At 47.2% G+C, this 20,735-nt stretch overlaps 1 protein-coding gene across 1 annotated transcript in view; it reads left to right on the top strand.

Moving 5' to 3' along the window:
• ADAMTS17 (ADAM metallopeptidase with thrombospondin type 1 motif 17) overlaps nt 1–20,735 on the top strand; it is a 252,778-nt gene that overhangs the window by 116,243 nt on the left and 115,800 nt on the right. Inside the window, exons 10-11 of the mRNA XM_019533183.1 lie at nt 16,284–16,385; nt 18,519–18,664. Coding sequence (XP_019388728.1) covers nt 16,284–16,385; nt 18,519–18,664 — 248 coding nt within the window. The remainder of the gene's footprint in view (nt 1–16,283; nt 16,386–18,518; nt 18,665–20,735) is intronic.

The following is a 20,735-nucleotide window of genomic DNA, read 5'->3' as shown; positions in this document are numbered from 1 at the left end:
GGCTGACTTGAAGGTGTCCAGGCCCTCAAGATGTTCCTTCACGAGGTCAGCATTGATGGAGGGCAGGGGATCTCCCTCACCTGGACCACCCTGTCCCATAGCAGGCATGGGCATCCCATGGGACTGATGAAAGACTGAGACAAAGTACCCATTTAATACATTGGCTTTTCCTGGGCGTCAGTTGTCAGTTGCCCCATCTGGTTTAGCAGGGGTCCAACATTGCCCTTGCTTTTCCTCCGGCTCCCCACATATCTGAAAAAGGACTTTTTATTGATGCTCGAAGCTAGTTGGAGTTCAGTTGCAGCCTTGGCTTTCCTGGTTTGCTCCCTGCAGGACCAGACCAGTGCAGAATAATAATTTGTTTCAAGAGCACTGTGTTCTTCTATGATGTTGTATAAATAATAAATGACATGTCTGCCAATAAATGACAAGCTCCTGAGTAGATGCAAATGTTTTTTGGATCATGCGCTGCTCATGTTGGTTCTGACATGGATCCAGGTGGCACTTGCAGGATTGACCTGGAAATCTGGCCATTGGGTAGGTGAAGCTGTGCTCACCCCTCAGTCGGTCTCTGTGTACATCTGTGGGAGACTGGCACATCAGCTTTGACTTTAGGGCCAGGGAAGAAGAAACACAGAAGTTTGCCAGTTCTCAATGGAGATGATTTCACCGGGGGTAATGTGCATTTTACCAAGCCTCACCTCTATGGATGTCAGGATTACATCCTTCTCCAGAGTGCTCTTGTTGCTTGCAAATGTATCAAAAGTGAGTTTTCGTGGAGTTCTCCATGAGCCTTTCCTATTGTATCATCCATGCGTTGTCTGTCAGTGAGGGCATACAAATAGCATAGCAGATAAATCGGGGGCAGGCAATTACTTTGGGCGGAGGGCTGCTTACTGAGTTTTGGCAAGCCATCGAATGCTGCGTGTTAGGCAGGCTGGGGCAGATAAATATTAATTTTCTTAATTTTGGGGGGGGCCCGTGTGGGCCGGATAGAATGGCCTGGCGGGTCGCATCCGGCCCCTGGTCCGCATTTTGCCCACCCCTGAGATAGGTGCACTTTCTCAGCAGCAGTTGAGGATCCTGGTGGAGGCTGCTGTTGACTTCAGGGGGATGACTGGGGGTTTCACCCCCAATGTTTTTAGAACTTTCTTTAGCAAACTAACCCCCCCCCGGGGCCAGAAAAGTTGGCTGGCTTCTCACCTAAATTGACTCAGTTTTAGGTATTCGTCACTGCCTGGGAATGATTCTCATCTCGTTACATGGGGAAGGAGTTTAAGTTCCTGAAAGTACATCTTGTAAAACTAGCAGGCCCCTATTTATTGTGCAGTGATGGTTTGAGTTGGAAGAATGGCCCGTGGCCTGTAAGGGTTTTGTCATAGTGATGTTTGCTTTTTAGGAATAAAGCAGCTCCTGTCTTCAGAGGTGTAGCTCCCTCCCCCGTGCCAAGTCAGCTAGGCCTCTGTTGGCTCCTCTTAGTTATGCCTAGTTTGCCCTTCTTGATTACCTGTCTTACCGGAAATGCCACAGAAGACAGTATGGTTCCCAAGTTGCATGAGATGCAGGCAGTGGGGGTTCGGGGGTGGAATCAAAGAGAAATAGTAGCATGCCTTTTAAAATATGCCATATTGTTTGTCCAGGTATTTGGTGCCTCGCTGGGATGTACTTTGGACACCTACCTCCTGGGTTTTGCAAAGCGCTTAACGTTCAGCCTGACCGACTTCCATTTCCTAGAGCTAGACTGCACTTGTAATTCAGAGTGAAATGCTCTCCTGCCCAAATCGCAAAAGCTCATGCACTCTTCAAGTCATATGAGCTTGCAGCATGGGATTTAAATGCTGCATAAGCCTTGTGCTGCAGGGAGAGCTTAACCCTTTGCCTCCTTCTGTGTCTAGCGGTGCCGTGCCGCACGGAGAAGGCACGAGGCTGTAGTCACTGCAGCGTCTCCCCCGGCAAGGGTGACGCTTCTCCTGCAGCAGCACACAAGAACGCACTGTTCACAACCTCCTGTGAAAACGTCCTGGTGTGTTTAATCAGGAGCGCTGGGCTCGCTTTCCAAGCTGGCATGCCTGCTAACGGAGGCTTTTGTACTGAAATTATATTTATGGAAAAAATGTGGTTTGTATCTCTTGTATCCAGTGTTTGGCTTTCCGTTTTATGTGCCTTTTGGCTTATTTATTATTAACACATTTTTGTGGGTTTTTACATAACCATTATCTTTCAGGCTTGTTTTGAGTCAAAACTCCGCTTCGACTAAAATGGCATGTAGAGAGAGAGAGATTAACACTGTGACTGAGGGGTTGTTTTGGGTTGGGTTTTTTTGCTTAAATAGGGATATTATTAAGTGAAACCTGGAATATGGGGGGGGGTGAAAATAAGTTTTTAGTAGATCAAAGCCCAGTAGGAATACAGCTGTTGTTCTTAAATAAACGCCTTCAGTAGGATATGCAGAAAGGGAACCATTACAGCAGGTAGGTGAGACTGAGCCGTGCAGTCTGGAAAAGGGAGAGCTCAAAGGAGAGTGGTGAAGGGAACGGTGCAAAAGCTTTTGTAATCAGAGGCATGCTGGGAAATGCGGGTAAGGAAATCTGTGTCATCAGTGGCACACTCTGCAATCATTCCCCTGCAAAAAAAAAATTAATGATCAGAGTTGAGCCCTGAGCCGGGGGGTGGGGATCCTATTAAAATCAGTGGGGCTCTGTGTTGCAGGGACGCTCCCACACAGTCGGCTGCATGATTGGAACCAGGGTTGTTTTTCGGAGCGAGCGTTTCAAAGGACCGGTACGAAGTCAGCTGTGTCCCTGCGCTAACAGGATATGGATCAACCTCCCTATAGACTGGGGCTTTGTCTACATATTTTTCTGTAAAACACCTACATGCTGTGGGTTCTGTATAAATAGTAATCATGCAACTCCAGGAAAGGATGGATTTGATTTTGTCAAACCTTGCAGCCTAGCAACTTGGCAACTGTAATGTCAAATTAGAAGATTTTCCCTTTTAAAAGCAAAGGTCATAATTTACCTAATTGCCCTACTATATTTTATAGCTTCCCTAATGTGGGTTGTTAAAACTTGGGACTATTTTCACTTTGCCTGCTTTAGAAGAAACTGAAGTGTCCTATTTCACGGCTTCTGTACGTTGCAAGAAAGCCCTTTTTCCTCCTCCTTTTCAATGGAAATACTTTTTGTTTAAGAAAGGGAGAGAGAGGGAGAGAAGCAGAGTCCCTGCCTGTGTAGCACAGCCCAGTTTACAATTATTGGAATGCTTCAGAAATTTTTGTACTTGTTTCAGTTTGGAAGTTGGTCAAAACGCATTCTGGTGCAGCGGCTTCAAGAAAAATGGAGAGAGAGAGAGAGAGAGAGAGGAACCAAAATAAAATTATAAAAATACAATCTGGAAATTCGGGAATATTAAAACAATAAACTCTTAAAAAATAACATGAAGTGCACATTAAGAATTGAGCGCCCGAGAGCTTGGAAACTCTACATTTGCTTATTAAGACACAAGGGGGGAGAGAGAATTAGCGTAGCCTTGTGATGTGGCATCTACAGCTGAAGGCTGAACTTAACTAAATTAGCCAAAGTGCTATTGAATATCAGCCTGCAAATACTGTCTAACAAGCCTGCAGTGCAGTCAGACCTCTCCCATCAGCCTTCTGGGAACTTCTCATCTGCAAAACACTTCAAGAGAAAACTCCCATAATCTTCCCAGCCACATCTGAACCCTGCATGTAGATATCTATATTTATTTTTACTATCCCCGTCTTATTTCGCATGGCCAAGAAACAAGATCTGTGACTTCACTTGTTTCATTCCCCAGCTTTTAAGGGATCTATGACAGGCAGTGTTGCCCCTTCTTTTGTTTAAAGTATGTCTTCTTCGCGTTGCACACAGATCCCCCGGGGCTTCAGGGCCCAATATTGTAAGGTGCTGAATGTCATATTCCCATGGTAGCCTATGGAAGAGGAGGCGTCTGGGCACCTTGCAAGGTCGGGCCCTTGGGCTGTGTGGAGGCAACGTAGGAAGCATGAAAGTGGGGCTGGCCAGGTTAGCTATGGGCTTTGCTTATTGTCCTTTGCACAGACGCAGTCAAGGTTCCCAACTTAGCAGATCCCTCTGGCCCTGCGCGGTGGCTCCAGCCACGGGGAATTTGCAGCGTGTGGATTTTGGAGGGTGGAGACAGAATATATGTGCTCCATGCCCCATCCCAGGACCTCCGTGCACGGAGCACGTGCTTCTGAGTTTGGCTATTTGCATGGCGTACTCATTTCTTTCCTACTTCAGCCATTATGGTTTGACCTCTGAGGCTTATCGGCAGCCCCTGTAACACCTGAGGACTGCCTAGAAGACAGTTATATGTCTGCACCATATTTCATTCAAGGGAGTTCTCCATTCCTTAAGCCAGGGGTGGGCAAAATGCGGCCCACCGGCCAGATGTGGCCTGCCAGGCCATTCTGTCCAGCCTGTGGGGCCCCTAAAACATTTAGAAATTAATATTTATCTGCCCCGACTGCCTGCCGTGTGGCCCTCGATGGCTTGCCAAAACTCAGTAAGCGGCCCTCCGCCCAGAATAATTGCCCGCCCCTGCCTTAAGCTAATGCTAAGCCCATTCATTTCTCCATAGTCTGACCTTGTGAGGAGACTGTCGTGACTTCTTCAGAGGTACGTAATGTGCAGTCATGTCTCCTTACCTAGGGAATCGAAACCCAGAGTCCACAAAGCACAAGAAATGGATGGCACGAAGCTGTCCTGCATTGTAAGGAAGGTGGAGAAGGGCCCCCCTTCATCATGGGTTTACAAGTATTTCTTTGGTATGTGCCATGAGGCAGAAGATCATTTATTCATGCAAGCTTCCTAGCCCTCTATTAGCTTGCTGTCTCATTAATACCTTTCCTGTTGATTTTGTTACATCCATCCTGGCCAACAACCATAAAATCCAAATAGGGCTTTACAACAAAAGGGTTTAATTCAGTACCTGAAGATACTATCTGGCATGAAACACAATGCGGCTCAGTGACATTATGAGCCTTCCCATTCTCACCTCTTCACTTGCCTCCAGGCTTCAAGTATAGAAAACAATCTGGCTCCCAAATAACCTCCTCTCTGCCTTTCATGCCTACCTTTGTGCCTTCAGCTGCTGGCTCCCAAGGGCACACTGGCTTTCCTTGCAGTCCATAGGCACAGCCATCCTCTCGCTGTCCCTGCCATTATTGATTTCCATGCTGAATCCATGCCATTCCACCTGCGTCGTTGTCTCATGTGTCCCGTTACAGTCTGGATTAGCGTACAAGCTCTTCGGAGCAGGGATACGGTCGGAGGTTTTCAAACTTGGTCAGCGTCTCAATTTTGGAGTGGCCAGCTTGAGAGATGCAAAGACCGAGTCAGGCTCCTTTGAGCGGCTGGAAGCGGGGCAGCCAAACCCGCTTGTCACTTCTGAAACTCTTGGTCATACAGCACCCTTCCTTTGTTGTGTACGCCTGTGGCAGGTTCGGGTGGCAGGTCTATGTTGTAATCTTATGTTGGGTTTAGATCACATTTGGTATGGGATGGTTTGGATAGGGATAATCCGGCTGAAGGCAGGGGGTTGGACTAGATGACCTCTGAAGTCCCTTCCACCCTACTTCTCTATAACTCTGTGACGAGGATAGTTATCGGTAGCACTGATTGAGGGCCCAGTTCTGATCTTTTTATTTGCCTGTGTTTCTTCCTTGTAGACATAGATCTGTTTAGTTCACTGGGTTTGCTCCCAGTAACAAGTATTGGGCTCAGATTGGAACAGTTTATTGTATCATACAGTTTCAGTGGCAGTGCAGTTCACTCTGGCATCTGCCATGACTGACAGGAATGGGGGATGAGCCTGAGATCCAAACTTCCTGCAAATAGATTTCTATTTAAATTTCCCCAGCTGTGCTAAACTTCTTAGAAGTAATGCTTCAAGCCAACAAGGGACAATCCTCTCCATCAAAGATACCTATTCTGTCAGCTCGGGCCTGGGACAATGCTATTCTTGCTCTCCTTAAGCTGGCAACATCTGGGTAGAAGCCTTAGGGAAGCTGTAACTACCATTGCTAATATATTGGTAAAATGGCTTTCCCTGCTGTTAAAGGTTATGGTAGGAGTTATTTAAGGAGTGGGGGAAGGGAAGGGCATGGGGGGGTCAGATCAAGGCTCCTGTGGTGAGGGAGGGAGTGGGGCTGGGGCAGAGGCAGGTACTGTCCAGTTGTGGCAGGGCGTGGGACAGCCACACAGCTCATACACGGAACGCGAGGGGAGGGGGTCCCACCACTACGTGCATGCCCGGGCCAGGCGTGGGAGGCATGTGCCCTCCAGATCTGTGTGTGGGGTGAGGGAAGGCTGCTGCTGCGGGTTGGGGCCAGGGGCAGGGGGTGGGGTTGGACTGGGGCTGCACTCAGAGTGGGTGGTGGTGGCGGCTCTGGGCGTGGGGCTATGGGGTGGGTTGTGGCCACCCCAAAATTCGCCATAGCCCCCCTCCCAGCACCACCTCCACCCAGCCAAAGCACAGCCCTGGCCTAGCCCCCCAGGAAGAGCCTGGTGCTGCCCCCAGTCCACAGTGGCAGTCCGTCCTGCCCTGGCCCCATGCACAGATCTGGGGGGGGGACATGCCCCTCATATCTCCCCTGGGGGTGTGCATATCAGCAGGATCCATGCCCCCCCGGATGAGCCCCTTGTGGCTGTATCCAAATCCCTGCCCCAGCCCCAGTCCCTCCCTCACCTCAGGGGCCTCGATCTGCCCCCCCCCCGCACCTCCCACCCCCACAACAGACTTACCAGTGGAGCTGCTGGGCTGGCTGCTTGCATGCTTGGCTGCACACATGCACGCAGCATTTATCGGCAATTTTATTGCCCACATCGGCCAAAAAAGCCAATTCCCGATAATGTCAATTTTCCATTTATTAGTGCTGATATGATACGGACTGATGTATCGGTACACCTCTATACATGCAAGGAGACAGGTATATTTGGAAGGGGAGCCATATGTTGCTAGCCAGATAGAGATGTATAAAGCTATGTGTCTCCAAAGACTAAGTTCAGCACAACCTCATTCATGTTTGCTGCATGTGTTTTCTTAGGTGCCCCATGATGTAGAACATGGCAACAGATTATGCAGAACCTCCCACAAAGGGTTTTCAAGAGGCAGGAGAAGCATCTCCCTGGGAAGGGTTAGGATCACCAAGCTCTTTATCTATACAGAAGGTTGGACGAGATGACCTTGGCTCTCCTCCCAACCGAATGATTAAAAAAAATCTAAGAAATGACTGTGTTGAATTCAGGCTTTTCTACAACTAAAATAGTATCGCTGGAAAGTAGGTAACTCTCAAGGTCCTCTCATACCCCATTATCCTTTTGCTTTTTATGTGCTTTCTCAGTGTGTGGTAGTTCTCTTCTCACTCATAGATACAACTCGAGTAATCAATGAAAGCAATGACCATAGGGTCAGGTGGACTCCGTGGCAGCTCTTCATGACTGGGGGAGTACATCTTTTGGAATAATTCCTTTTCCGGTATCTGAAAAAGTCTTTTCCTGGTGCCTTTGTGGTGCAGCACAAAAAAGAATTGATCTGTTCAGGAATAAAAATCACAAACGTGGGAGCTTTCTGGTGTGGTGGATGGTTTCGATGAAATGCGGACTTAGCATGTCCCCATCAATACTGGAATAGCTCTCAGCTGCCCCACAGCTTCTCCCCCTTACTTCTATGTCAGCCATTCTCATTTGCGATTTCTCTCCCCCTTACTCTGTACAGGACCTATGACTGATCTCTTTTCAGTACCAGCTGTAAAGGAAGCTCTAGAGGTTACTCCTTATGTGTTTATCCCAGCTCCATCACTGATTCACCTTGTTGTCTTGGGCACCTTGCCTCAGTCCATATTTTCGAAACTGGCTTCCAGTTATGGAAGTTTCTACTGTTCAGTGCAAGCCCCCAGATCTAACTAATATCAGGGAGCAATGGAGTTGGTCAGCCTCTCTGGTTATATCAGTCTGTGAGTCATTCACAGTTTAGAGACAATTGAAAGTGTTGACCCTAATTTCTGCGCATCTGTTTTCTCACCTGTAAAACAGCTTAGATAATTCCTACCTTACAGGCATGTTGAGAGGATTAATAACTGTACATCCAGTACTTTGAAGAGGCTATGTAAGTTCTTAGTGTATTATTACAGTATTGTATTTAATTGGTGTTAATTGAAATTTTGCACAGGGGTGCATTAGTGCTCATAATTAGATACATGCCAAGCCAAAACCTTGGCAAAATTAGAGGGATCTGATGCTTCATTGCAAACCAGTCTATTTAAAAAACATTCTCTCTGTGTATATCTTCTTTTGTTCCTCTTCCTTAGGGATATTTACTCTTTCTTAGTCCTTCTCTGTAATCCCCTCTCTTTGATGACAAAATTGGTTTCAAAGAGTTTAAATCCAATGCCAAAAATCAGCAGCAGTTGTTTCCAGTGGCCAATAGACAGCAGGAGCAAATTAATTCTCAAGAGAATGAATTCTTTCATTCTTCACAAATCCAGGGCAGGTGGTAGCAAATGCAGACAGGGATGCAATTACTGCACAATTCTTTCTAATTTGGAAAGATACCCTCATGAACTGTGGTATGCAGATATGCAATGAAGAGATCGTTTATGGTTTTGATCCTGTAAGCTTCTGAGATGGTCCTGAAGGTGCTGCCCATCTGCTCATCTTATGGACTGTCCCTGGGATCTACCTGTGATCATAAATTAAATTTCCAATTCCAGTCCAGGGTGGCCAACCTGTAGCATGATGAGATCACTGGCTCTGTGGATGCAGGGAAAGCAGTGGACGTGATATACCTTGACTTTAGCAAGGCTTTTGATACGGTCTCCGACCGTGTGCTTGCAAGCAAGCATAGGAAGTATGGGTTGCATGAATGGACTGTAAGGTGGATAGAAAGCTGGCTGGATTGTTGGACTCAATGTGTAGTGATTGTCATGGGGCGGGGACCCAGGAGCGGCCGTGATCTCCCCTAGCGCCCCTACCGTGCCAAGTTGCCTGTTTAACACCCTCAATCTTGCCCACCACGACTTTGCTGTTCCTATAGGATTAATGGGAGGCTGCCTTACTTGGCCCCTTGGACCCGGTGCTCTTATACTGGCCCCTATCCTGTATAGGGTGACCTGGTGCACCCCAGCCTTATGGGCTATGCGTGCCTCAGACCTCCCGTTTAGCACACCCCAAGCCTCGCAGGTGTGCCAGACGTTCTCGTGTCAACACTTGTTTCAGTGACCCCTCTCGGGTTGTCTCACTCTTATGCACGCACCCTCTCCGGGGCCTCCCAATATGCATGCGCTTTCTCCGGGGGCTTCTCACCATGTGCTCGCCCTTCTCCGGGCTCGTACTTGCGCTCCCCCCCTGCCCTCACTCGGGCCTGTACTCGTGCTCCCCCCCTGCCCTCACTCGGGCCTGTACTTGCGCTTCTCGCGCTCAGGGCTCAGGTGGTGTGACACCCCACTAACTCCGCCCGATGTCGCCCCACTGGGCCGGGGTCGGGACACCCCACTACACAGCGCCACGCTACAGCGCACCACCTGCTGTGCCCTCCTTGGCGCCAAATTGCTGGGCCCTCCAAGGGCACTAGGAACCCCCACGCAACTGGGGCGCTCCCCTGAGGCCTCCTCCAACCCCTACAGCCTCACCCGGTCCTCTGGTCTTACACAAACAACCCAACAGAAACTCAAAGCCATAAGTCACCCGGCTGTAACTCAAAATAAGCCTCCTGGCTATAACATACATTCAGCGCCACCCTGGCCATTCTCCATCTCCCTGTCAGGGTTCTCTCCACCCCGTATCATAATGCCGACACTCGGGTGGTCAGGCTGCTCACCCTGCTCTGCTCTGCTTTGCTCTGCAGCAGAGTTCCTGCTTGACTCGGCTCGGCTTTGCTCTGTTCTCCAGCAGAGCTTCGGCTCGGCTTGGCAGCAGAGCTCCTACTCCTCAGGCAGTCAGATGGATCTGCCTTCTGGCCTCAGCCTGACTGCTTATAAAGGGCCAGGCCCTGCCCCCTTCTGGTCATCTGACCCACTCGGTCGCCTTAGCAACCCCTGGCTGTGCTGCCCTGTTGACTGACAGCTAAGCCTGCATCACTATTGCCAGTAGCAGGCACCCTAGTGTCTGCTACACATCTCCCCTTCCCAGGTCTAAGCCTCCTTAGGAGCGGGGCGCGGGAGTGCCCCGTGACAGTGATCAATGGCTCAATGTCTGGTTGACAGCTGGTATCAAGTGGAGTGCCCCAGGGGTTGGTCCAAGGGCCAGTTTTGTTCAATATTTTCATTAACAATCTGGAAGTTGGGATAGATCGCACCCTCAACAAGTTCAAGGGTGACACCAAGATGAGGGGAGTAGTAGGTACACTGGAGGATAGGGTTAGGAGTGACCTACACAAATTGGAAGAAATCTCATGAGGTTCAACAAGGACAAGTGCTGGCTGGGCAGCAGCTCTGCAGAACAGGACCTGGGGGTGACAGTGGACAATAAGCTGAACATGAACCTGCAGTGTGCCCTTGTTACCAAGAAAGTTAAAGTCATCCTTGGCTGCATTGGTAGAAGTGTAGTCAGCAGATCAAGGGAAGTGATTATTTCCCTCTATTCAGCACTAGTGAGGCCACATCTGGAGTATTATGTCTAGTTTTGGGGGCCCCAGTACAGAAAGGTTGTGGATAAGTTGGAAAGAGTGCAGCGGAGGGCAAGGAAAATAGTGAGGGGACTGGGGGACATGATTTCTGAGGAGAGGCTGAAGGAACTGGACTTATTTAGTCTGCAGAAGAGAAAATGGAGAAGGGATTTGATAGTAGGCTTCAACTCCCTGCAGGGTTTTTCCAGAGAGGATGGCGCTGGGCTGTTCTCAGTGGGGGCAGATGACAGAACAAGGAGCAATGGGCTCAAGTTGCAGCAAGGGAAGTTTAGGTTGGGTATTAGAAAATCTCTCTTGCTGGGAGGGTGGTGAAGCACTGGAATGGACTACCTAGAGAGGTGGTAGGATCTTCATCCTTAGAGGTTTTTAAGACCTTGCTAAACAAAGCTTTGGCTGCAATGACCTAGTTGGGGTTGGTCCTGCTTTGAGCAGGGGGTTGGATTAGATGTGACCTCCCGAGGTCCCTTGCAGCCCTCACTTTCTGTGATTCTGTGTGTGTCACAAGTGGCTTCGTTCATGGCATGTAGCAGGGTGGGGAGGTGGCAGGGAGTAGAAAGCAGAGCACTAAATCAAACAGAGGAAGGGGATTAGAGTGTCACCTGGGGAGCAGGGGCTCAATTTGTTATAGACCTGCCAAAAGTTTGGCCATCACTCTTCTAGTCCATTGCCTGCAGGGATATTCTACCTAAATTAATCCTGTTATTTAGAAACAGTCCATGCCATGAAAAAGATGGAGACTGTGCAAAAGTGTGAATGTGGAGGATCTGCATTAGGGTTTCTGTGTTTGTCTCCTGAAGGCTCTCTTTGTACTTACCCTAAAGCTCAGCTAATGCAGGAAGAATGAATTTGTGGGTGGGTGCCACCAGTTGTAGTGTTTTGAATTGAAAAAATGCAACTTTCAAACATGCCAAAATGGGACCATTCCACAAGTTCACCATGTCTTTACAAAGATTTCGATTTGGTAGATGAGTCTATACTGGCCTCACCCCCTAAAACATTTTGGTTTTGACAAATCAACGTTTCCCACTAAGAAAATATTTTGTTGGAAAATCCCTGCTCCAGTCCTCATGATTTTACATTCAAAGATGCTGTAGGGAAGACTTTGTTCTGCAGGCAGAGACCTGCCTCTCAAGTGCTGAATGCTGAATTCGCAATTAAATAGTAGCACAGCTCTTTTGATAGCCTCTTCTCTATCAATCTGTGCTCTAAATTGCCAGTGAAGTATACAAGCCCCCTTCCTTTCATGTCTTGCCATTTCTCACTTTGATATTCCCCAGGAGCGCTGAATGCCGATGATTAGATAATGGAGGTTTTTGTTTTGGTTTTTATTTTTGCTGAAGAGGATATAAGACCTCTTTTGAAATGAGCTATTAACTTAATAGAACGTCTTGGGAACATGCAGCACCAAAGCTGACGGTTTAATCTTTGTCCGGGTATCTGTATGGTATACAAAGACGAGGGGCTGTGCTAACAAGTCTTTATGTTTTGTAGTGGGATGCAGTCAAACACAAAGCAGTGGCATTATTTACCAGATTCTTCTGTAACCGTTTCCTGCAATATGCTTCGCATTTAGTATTAGGAGTTGAAAGCAAGGATGCTATAAAACCCTTTGCTTTCCGTACCTCGGTGCTGTGTAATTTCACAAAGGTGCTGTTGATCATGCAGAGATTTTCCTTGTATGTATCTCCGTAAGACTATGTGTGTGTGTTTGACTGTTTGCACCTATCTCATCCTTCCCTTGTATGTAGTTGTCTACACTGCGCATACACACATCCCTCTCTGCACTTAGCTACTCCCATTCATTCCCTAAGGTCATGATCCATAGTAGTTTAGCACATTGCATTGGTTGTGTTAATTGCCTACCACACTGGCAGACTGTGGAGGGGTTCTGGCTGGCAACTCAAAGTGTATGTAAGGCTGCTTGAATTTTTATGACTTTCTCTCCCCACCCCTTTCATCTTTCTTCTTTTGCATTGCAGCACAGTATTTAAGCCCATGCAACTTACACAGATAGAAAATCCGAAGCTAAAGCTTGGATCAAAATAAGGTGCAGATGTTTAACAATGAGGTTAATTAATCCATCAAAAAACTTGGGAACACAGGGATTGAACAAGACCACCCCTGTCACTGAGCCCAGTGTAGCATAATTGAACACAACCAGATAAGAGATGTTTGTTCCAAGGGGGCCCACAGAAGCATCCATTTTGGCTCTCCTCATACCTCCAGCCCACAGGGCATGTTGTAACAAAGATCCTTGGCAGATGTTAAAATAATGGAGTGATCGAGAGCTGAAGAATTTTATGCCCCATCCCCAGTATTGTATGTCCTGCCATGCCAAATGGGTAAAGCAGGACCCATGAGGTTGGGGAGGGAGCATAAAATTCCTCAGGTCCTAACTGTATGACTGCTGGGACTGAACTGGAACTCCATGGTTGCCCCCACCCTGATCAAGTAGGGAACAGCTGAATCTCAGACCCTGGATACCTTGGGATCAGATACGGGGTATCCCCAGACGGATGCAGGCAGTCAGCTAATTGTTGGCATCACCCCAAGACAGCCCTGGTCTGGGTCACATGGGACAGATTCAATTCAAGCTGTCCTACAAATGAGCTACAAAGGTGTTCCGCATTATATATGTCCCTTTGCATGTGGAACACCTTTGTGGCTGGTTTTCCATTTCATGGCACCATAAATTGGTTCAACATGTGTCATGGCATCATTAACCTGTGATGCTATAAATATAATGTCTTCCAGGGCCCAAACTAGGATCTTTGGAGGAAAAAATCTCAAATTCCCTAGGGATAGATTAGACTTTTCTTCACATCAAATCAAAACTGAGTATCTTTTCCAGAAGAGAGAGAACTCATCCAGAACCCATATGCTCAGTGCAGGAATCATTGGGTAAACTGCTCTTGTCTACAATATACAGGAGGCAGGCTGAGGTGGTAAAGCTGTATACCTATCAGCTGCCAAAAGCCTGGTATTCAGAGTAATACATATATGTTTACATTCAAGCCTGCCTTTCCTTTCAACTAGCAGTCAGAAGACAGTAGTACAGATATTGCTCTGGTAACATCTGTGGCCATCTAAGGAGAACAGTCAACCTGTTTTGGCTCTGCATCCTTGTTCATAGAGCACCCATGCGGCATAGTAAGGGTCTATTCATAAACAGCTGATAAAGGATTAATAAATGTGTTAATAAATGGCTAATCAATGGTTATAGAATTCAACATAGGATCATTGATGGGCTGTTGATAGGTCCATTATAACTGGCTCATAGGTATATCTGACATCTACCGGTGCAGTTTTGCCGGTGTAGTTTTACAAAGGTGGGGGGCATTTAAGTTGGAGTATCTGTCAAGTTATATCAGTTGTCGGGCTGTTCGTGTGTGCTGGCTCCTTGGTGACGGTGGTGCGAAGACAAGACATGCCGATGTCAACATGCCATGTGCCGGAGTTCTGCGTTTGGCTTCCTCGGTGGCCTCTTGCAAGTCATATAACTTATGTGTGCCTCAGTGTACCCATCTGTAGAGCACAGATGCTACCTTTACCTCAGGTCACAAGTATTAACTGTTGTTTTGTGTGAAGACTTCAGAAAAAGTGCTAATTTGTAACACTAATTAGTAAGAAGAACAGCAGTCTTTGGGCTTTCTACTATTTCCCAGAAGCCCAACTTGGTAGGGGCAGCACAGATGTTCTGAAAACTCTTTGATGCTCCTTTTTTACACGGTTTTCCTTGATGCTGATGACAAATGTGTCGGCTGCTAAATCAGGCCTTCCTTTCTCATAAAGAGTCTTTTACTTTCAGTGGTGCAAAATCCTCTTTGCAGAGGAAAATGAGATAAAGCAGACTGCAGATACTGCTGGGATCACCAGTTTATTTCAGCCCTTCCTACATCATCACTCTTGATGTCAGGGTTTCTCTCTTCCACACCTTCTGCTCCCTGGGTCTGTTTTATAGAGATACATCAACATGTGTATACACAGCACACGTGCACACGCACACTCTTACATTACATGGTGGAAGAGCCATAAGGTTAAAGTGTGTTGATTCAAACTGTTTAATGAGGTGCAATAAATCTTGTCAAGACCAGCTGGCACTGGAGTCGAGCTTCTCATCTTTTTACCATTACGTTGAAACGTGAACAATAGTGGAAAGAAATGTAGCCCTTTTTTTTTTTTCTATTCTCCGCTATGCAAATATATAACATTCTATTGAAATCATCCACTTATATGGGATGTTGCGCAGGGTGGACGGTATGGAAAATGTGAATGCTCTAAAGGCCTCCCTTTCTTGTTCTTTTTCTCAAATTCTGCAAGCATTATTGATATGACAGGTCACGCAAGCATGGTCAGCATTAATATCCCTATAACGTACATCCATCTAACAGAGCAGTCGCGTGCTAATGGTATCCAGAACGCGCTTTGAGCCTGGTGGCAAGATGCGCTCCATCTCAAGCCCTTTTTCTCTGCTCTCTCTCTCTTGTCTTCTCAGTTCCCTTTTCTCTAACGTAACAGATTCGAGCTGCTTCTCTGCACCATCAAAGCCCTCGAACATCACCTCTGCCTGCATCTCTGCTGTTTTGGATCTTTTCTCTTGGCCTCATCAGCCATAAATAACCCTCTGTCCGTTTCTTTCCCAAATACCTTCAGGCTGTATTGGTCTAAGGACATAGGCAGACAAGGTTCTTTGGGTAAATGTGATCTCTTTTATTAGACCGACTATGTAGTTGGAAAAATTGTTCCGTGCAAGCTTTCCGGATACAAAACACCCTTCTTCGGGCACAGGGAGAATGTAGACAACTTTTATTAGACAACTAGTCTACGCTCTCCTTCTGCCTGAAGAAGGATGTTTGTACCTAAAAGATTGCACAGCACAATTTTCCAATTATATAGTTGGTCTAATAAAAGATGTCACATTTACCCAAAGAACCTTATCTGCCTTCAGGCTGTATGGCATTCATCCCTCAAATACATGCTTTTTCAGCTTCCTCCATGTCTATCATGGGAAATTCTCTGCTTGTGATGGCTAGATGGAGGCTTAGCAGGAACTTTTTATCTGTACTATATTTTATTTATTTGCAGTCGCTTAGAAAACCTCTGACCGTAGTTTCTGGTGCATAGGAAAATGGAGGTGTCAAATGAAGATGCGAAGTTACCTAATGGAAAATAATTGAAATAATTGCAATAAACATTTGGATAAAAAATTAATTAGATGTATACTAAACATTTCCTTCCCCGCAATTTTATCCTTGGTGGCGGGGGGAGTGTGTATTTTATACACTGGAAAATACAGTAAGCGACTCAGTAATCCAGGTGTGCTTGTAGCACAGTGCCAGTCTTGTGCTTCCTCATACATTGATCTTCTAGCAAACCTGCTTTATTCCAATTAAAAGAATTCAGTTTAATCAGTGCCCTTTTTTCTGGTAGCCACATCCATTACTCCTGCATATGTTACTAGCCCCACTGTTTAGTGCCAGCTTCTTAAAAATAATTGCTTTCTCCAAACACAACCATATGGCTCTGGAGTCGCACGAGAGAGGTGGACAGAGCGTTAGCAGAATTTCCCATAGTGACAGAAGTAGTAACTGTCCCTTGTTGCTTTGCAATTGCAGCATTTGATGTGTGCTGGGCTCTGGTGTCTGGTGGAAGGAGATACATCTTGTAAAACCAAGCTGGACCCACCTCTGGATGGCACCGAATGTGGCGCAGACAAGGTAAGCAGAGCGTCCTGCAGCAACTGCTTTGGCTTTTGTAACCATGGCTATGGGATAATGTTGCCGAGATGTCCAGTGTTTACTGGAAGCCTTGCATTTCATCCTGGTAAGATTAAGCAAGCTGTTCAGTTAACAGCTGGGTCAGATGAGAATATTTTCCTTGTCTGTTGTTTCCACTGTGGTAGGCTCTGGAAAAACCCAAGAGAAAACAAGGCCCTATTGCGCTCAGCTCTGTACAAACCAAAAGAAAAGAAAAGACTGTCCTAGTCCCAAAGAGCTTACGATGTAGAAGGCACCTACTAGGCACGTCAGAGAGTTTTCTGCCTCGGTGCCCTCCATTCATTTCAGCAGGACAGGCTAGCGCAGCATGCACATGAGTTAGGGCAGCAAAGAGTCTGAGACGTCGGGGAGCAGGTGTATGCAGAGAGACCGTTTGAAACACCAGAAGGACAAAAGCCAAGAGTGATTCTGGATTTGCCCAGGGGAGCTCTTAATACCTATTCAGTTGGTATTTTCCTTTCCTTTCAGACCCCTTTCCTAGGTTTTTTCTAGAATTGCCATGCTCCATGGGGTTAGCCAAACAGCTGGGACATATTCAAACTTTCCAAAATTCAGTGCGGTGGCAGAAATGACTAACAAAAAAGAAAACTCCTTTTTTTAAGCCAAGCCCCACTGTGTGTCAGGTGCTCCCCAAATAACTGTCATCCAGGATGGAGCATTTTGCAGCATTTAGATGTTACAGGTCACAGTGTGTCACGTACTGAGGGAGAGTCATTTTATTACTGTCATCAAGGAAAGCATATATGTTAACTAAAAAATTAAGCATATGTAAAAAAATGAATGATGAATTCTTTGATGCTGACTCATTAGCACAGCAGGCTGCTTTGCTGTGGTCACTGGACAAACCTTACTGTACTGTATTCCAGCTAAAGTAAGGCAGCCGACACTTGCAGCTTGTCTAAAGGCCTTGTTACAGTCATTTTGGGCAGCTCCTGGAGCTCTTAACCCCTGGCGGGTCTGCACATTAACACCTTAAAGTGATTTTAAGCACTCATTTTGCACCTTAAAGTTACACCACACTGGGGCAGGGCTATCTACGATCTGCACTACCCAGCTCCTGTTCCATTAAGGTGCAGCCATCCCTCACAGATGTGCTGCCCAAGTTGAAGTCCTCCACGATCCCAGGATCTCTCACAGCCCTGCCCATAGAGCAGGGATTGAAACCTGTCCTGGCTCACAGCTGCAGCTCCTAGTCCTGCCCCTGCTCACCAGGCCTCCAGCGGCAAGTCAGAGCTGTGCAGGCGGGGACAGTCGGAAGGTTTCTAGATTAAGCGTATGACTGCTCTGAACTCGAGCTAGCACTAACACACAGCCCAGCATAAGGTGCAACAAGGCCCTAACCCCCCTCAGTGCTGACCCTGCAACTGCGGATGCCATCCCTTCCCTCCTTCCCCCCATGCACTTCTGCTCAGCATACCCAGCGTCAACAGGCAAATGGGTGTGCCTGGCTTCAAACAGCGCACAACCCCGTGCCATGCTCAGGCTCTGTCCCCGGTGTGCTGCTAGGCACTTGCCCAAGACCCCTTCATGGCAGCTTCAGTGGCTCATCCTTGGGCTTTGCACAAGGAGCAGAAGTGGCAGGTGGATCGTGCTTTATGGGGATGGTCCCAGGTGTGGTACAGCATAAGCTGGGTGCAACTCCTACTGGAGTCAGTGTGGGTGTATGGGAACAAACCCCGAGTGTCCAGAAATGTATGCACGGAGCACTCCCTAGCATTGGTGATGGTGTTGCGTTGGGGTATGATTTCTTGAACCCACTTTCTTCCGAGAGGGTTAATGGAAGTCCTAGCACTTGTCTGACCTAGACAGTTTTCTGTATTATGGTGCAAGTTCCAGCAGGAGGTTCAGTCATGTTACTGGTGTTACTAAAGACAAATATCCCTTTGGTTTAAACAGGCTGAGAAAGAAGCTTGCATTTCCATATTTCACTTCTTTTTTTCCTCCCCTCCTGCCATAAGCCCTGAATCTCCAAACGCTTGCACATGCATTTAATTCCACCCTTACCAGCCTTCCCGCTAATGTCACAGGAAGGTGTCCGCTGGACCATGCTGTGCTAACGCCGTTGCCTTTCAGTGGTGCCGAGCTGGGGAATGCGTCAGCAAGACTCCCATTCCCGAGCACGTGGACGGAGACTGGAGCGTGTGGAGCCAATGGAGCATGTGCAGCAGGACGTGTGGCACTGGCGTCCGGTTCAGACAGCGCAAGTGTGACAATCCCCCGTAAGTCTTCTCCTCTTGGTGGCTTGTAAATGTACAGCCTTGCTCCAGTGGAGCAGAAAGGGACTAGGGATGGAGTGGGCCTGAATAATGTGAGCTAAGTAATGGAGGCATGCAGAGTCACTATCTCAGTGATAACTGGTGGCATGGACAAAACACAAGTCATATGTGACGGACCAAACACATTTGCGGAGCATTTTTGGAAGGACACGATACATAGTCGAAATGGCCTTTCTTAACAACAAGCTGAAAGGACGTGCCCATGTGGTACATGGGCACATAGCTGCCCTGTCTGGATTTTTTTGATCAGGAAAGACATGTCATTACTCACTCATTTCCCTACATGCTGCTGAACAGTGACTGCATTTCTGTAATGTCCAGGCTTGATTTTAACCAGCTCTGTTCTCCTCCACAAGAGACCAAGATGACTTATCTTTTATCAGTTACAGCTGCTTGAAACTCCCCTTAGCCACACTGCTGACCAAACCTTAAATCCATCTATTCATCATCCTCTTCCTTAAATTGCAGGAATTGCTGCCTCCAAGATTGCACATGGATTTGAAAATTCTTTTGCTCACTTACTTTCTTGGCTGGGGATCCACACGTGATCTTCCTTCACTTTATATTCCTGGCTATCTCCCATGTTCCTCTGCAGCTGGTTTATTCAGTGTCCAAAAATATTGGCCAGGGAATTTATTTATTATTTTTTTCATATATATTTGGTCTTGGGCTTTTTTTTTTTCGTTGCTGGAATTTTTGTTGTTGCCAGATGACTCTTGGGCCTGTTGGGACTATCAGTATTTTGAAAGCAGTTGCTTGACTTGCTTGATTTGGCTTTGCCTCCTGTAATTTGTGAGACTGCTTGCATGGATGCCCTGGGATGGATCGCCAGGGAGAGTGATGCTACCCAGTTTGCATTCTCTAATTTTAGAGCCATGCTGCCTTCCTTTCTTGCCCAGAACTCAGTGGTATGTTGGGGGAGGAGGGGCATTGGAAAGAAAAAACACTGGCTGAATTAGAGATTTAAGGTGAGATTCTCCCTCCTGCTCTATCCTCTTCATGCTATACAAAAGGACCAGAGAGCTGTAAAGAAACACAGCTCCAGCCATGGGGGATTTCTGTGAACCAGACATTGTACAAAATAGCCATGAGGCTGTCCACAGAGGACCTCCTTACAGGTGACACTGTGAATGTGCAAGGAGCTGGTTGGGTTAGAAGAGTGCCATGTTGGGGAGATTCCAGGCAGCATTGGAGCCCACAGGGAAATAAGTATCTAGGTAAAATAAGCCCTGCCTGGGTTCAGCTCAGCCATTCCAGGAGCCTTGTTCAGCTGCTTGAGTATCCCAAAACCGGGGGAGTGCAAAGGTGGCTTCAAGCCACATCAGTCATGCCCTTCCCCTGGCTCTGAGGCCACTGCAAGACTTGAGGGAGGTACTGCCCGGAATCTCCCTCTCAGAGGTTGGACAGACGGGAGCATCATGACTGCAGTGTCATAGGGTGTGGGGAATCTGGCAGAGGGAGGCATGCAGCAAGCTTGCAGAAGGCCAGGGAGGGTGTGACTGTCTCTTGATTTTCCCCTGCATTTTTGACCAAGCATCAGCTCTTAATGTGAGTCCTCTCCCTGAGGTTAACGGGACTTGTTTAAAGGCTGGCTGTTCCCCTGCATCCAGTAGGAAGATAGCCATGAAGTTGGGACTGCAAAATACTTTTAAAATCAGAGCCTCTTCTTGAGCAACAAACCTCTGGGTACTTTATTCCTGGCTTGAACAGGAGCAAAACTCAGTGCACAATCCCTGGTGCAGCAGATGTAAGTTCTGTCCATCTCGTCTGTCTGTCTGTCTTTATCCACCGAGGGTAAACATTTTAGATGGCACATCTGTATTTTATAACCTGATCAAGCAAGAGGTAGTTGCACATTAATGCACACACCCCACTGCTATTTGACAAAGTAGAGGTACGAATGCAGGTTTTCGTTGTGGATCCAGTGCTTGGGAAATGCCTTTCCCAGCTGGCAGGGGAAGTCTATGTAAGACATTTCATATTTCATAGACATCAGGGCTGGAAGGGACCTCGG

The sequence above is a fragment of the Crocodylus porosus genome, unplaced genomic scaffold, assembly GCF_001723895.1.
Source record: "Crocodylus porosus isolate Cpor-Errol unplaced genomic scaffold, CroPor_comp1, whole genome shotgun sequence".
In the NCBI taxonomy this organism is placed as follows: Eukaryota; Metazoa; Chordata; order Crocodylia; family Crocodylidae; genus Crocodylus; species Crocodylus porosus.
This window is presented reverse-complemented; position numbering and strand designations above follow the sequence as displayed.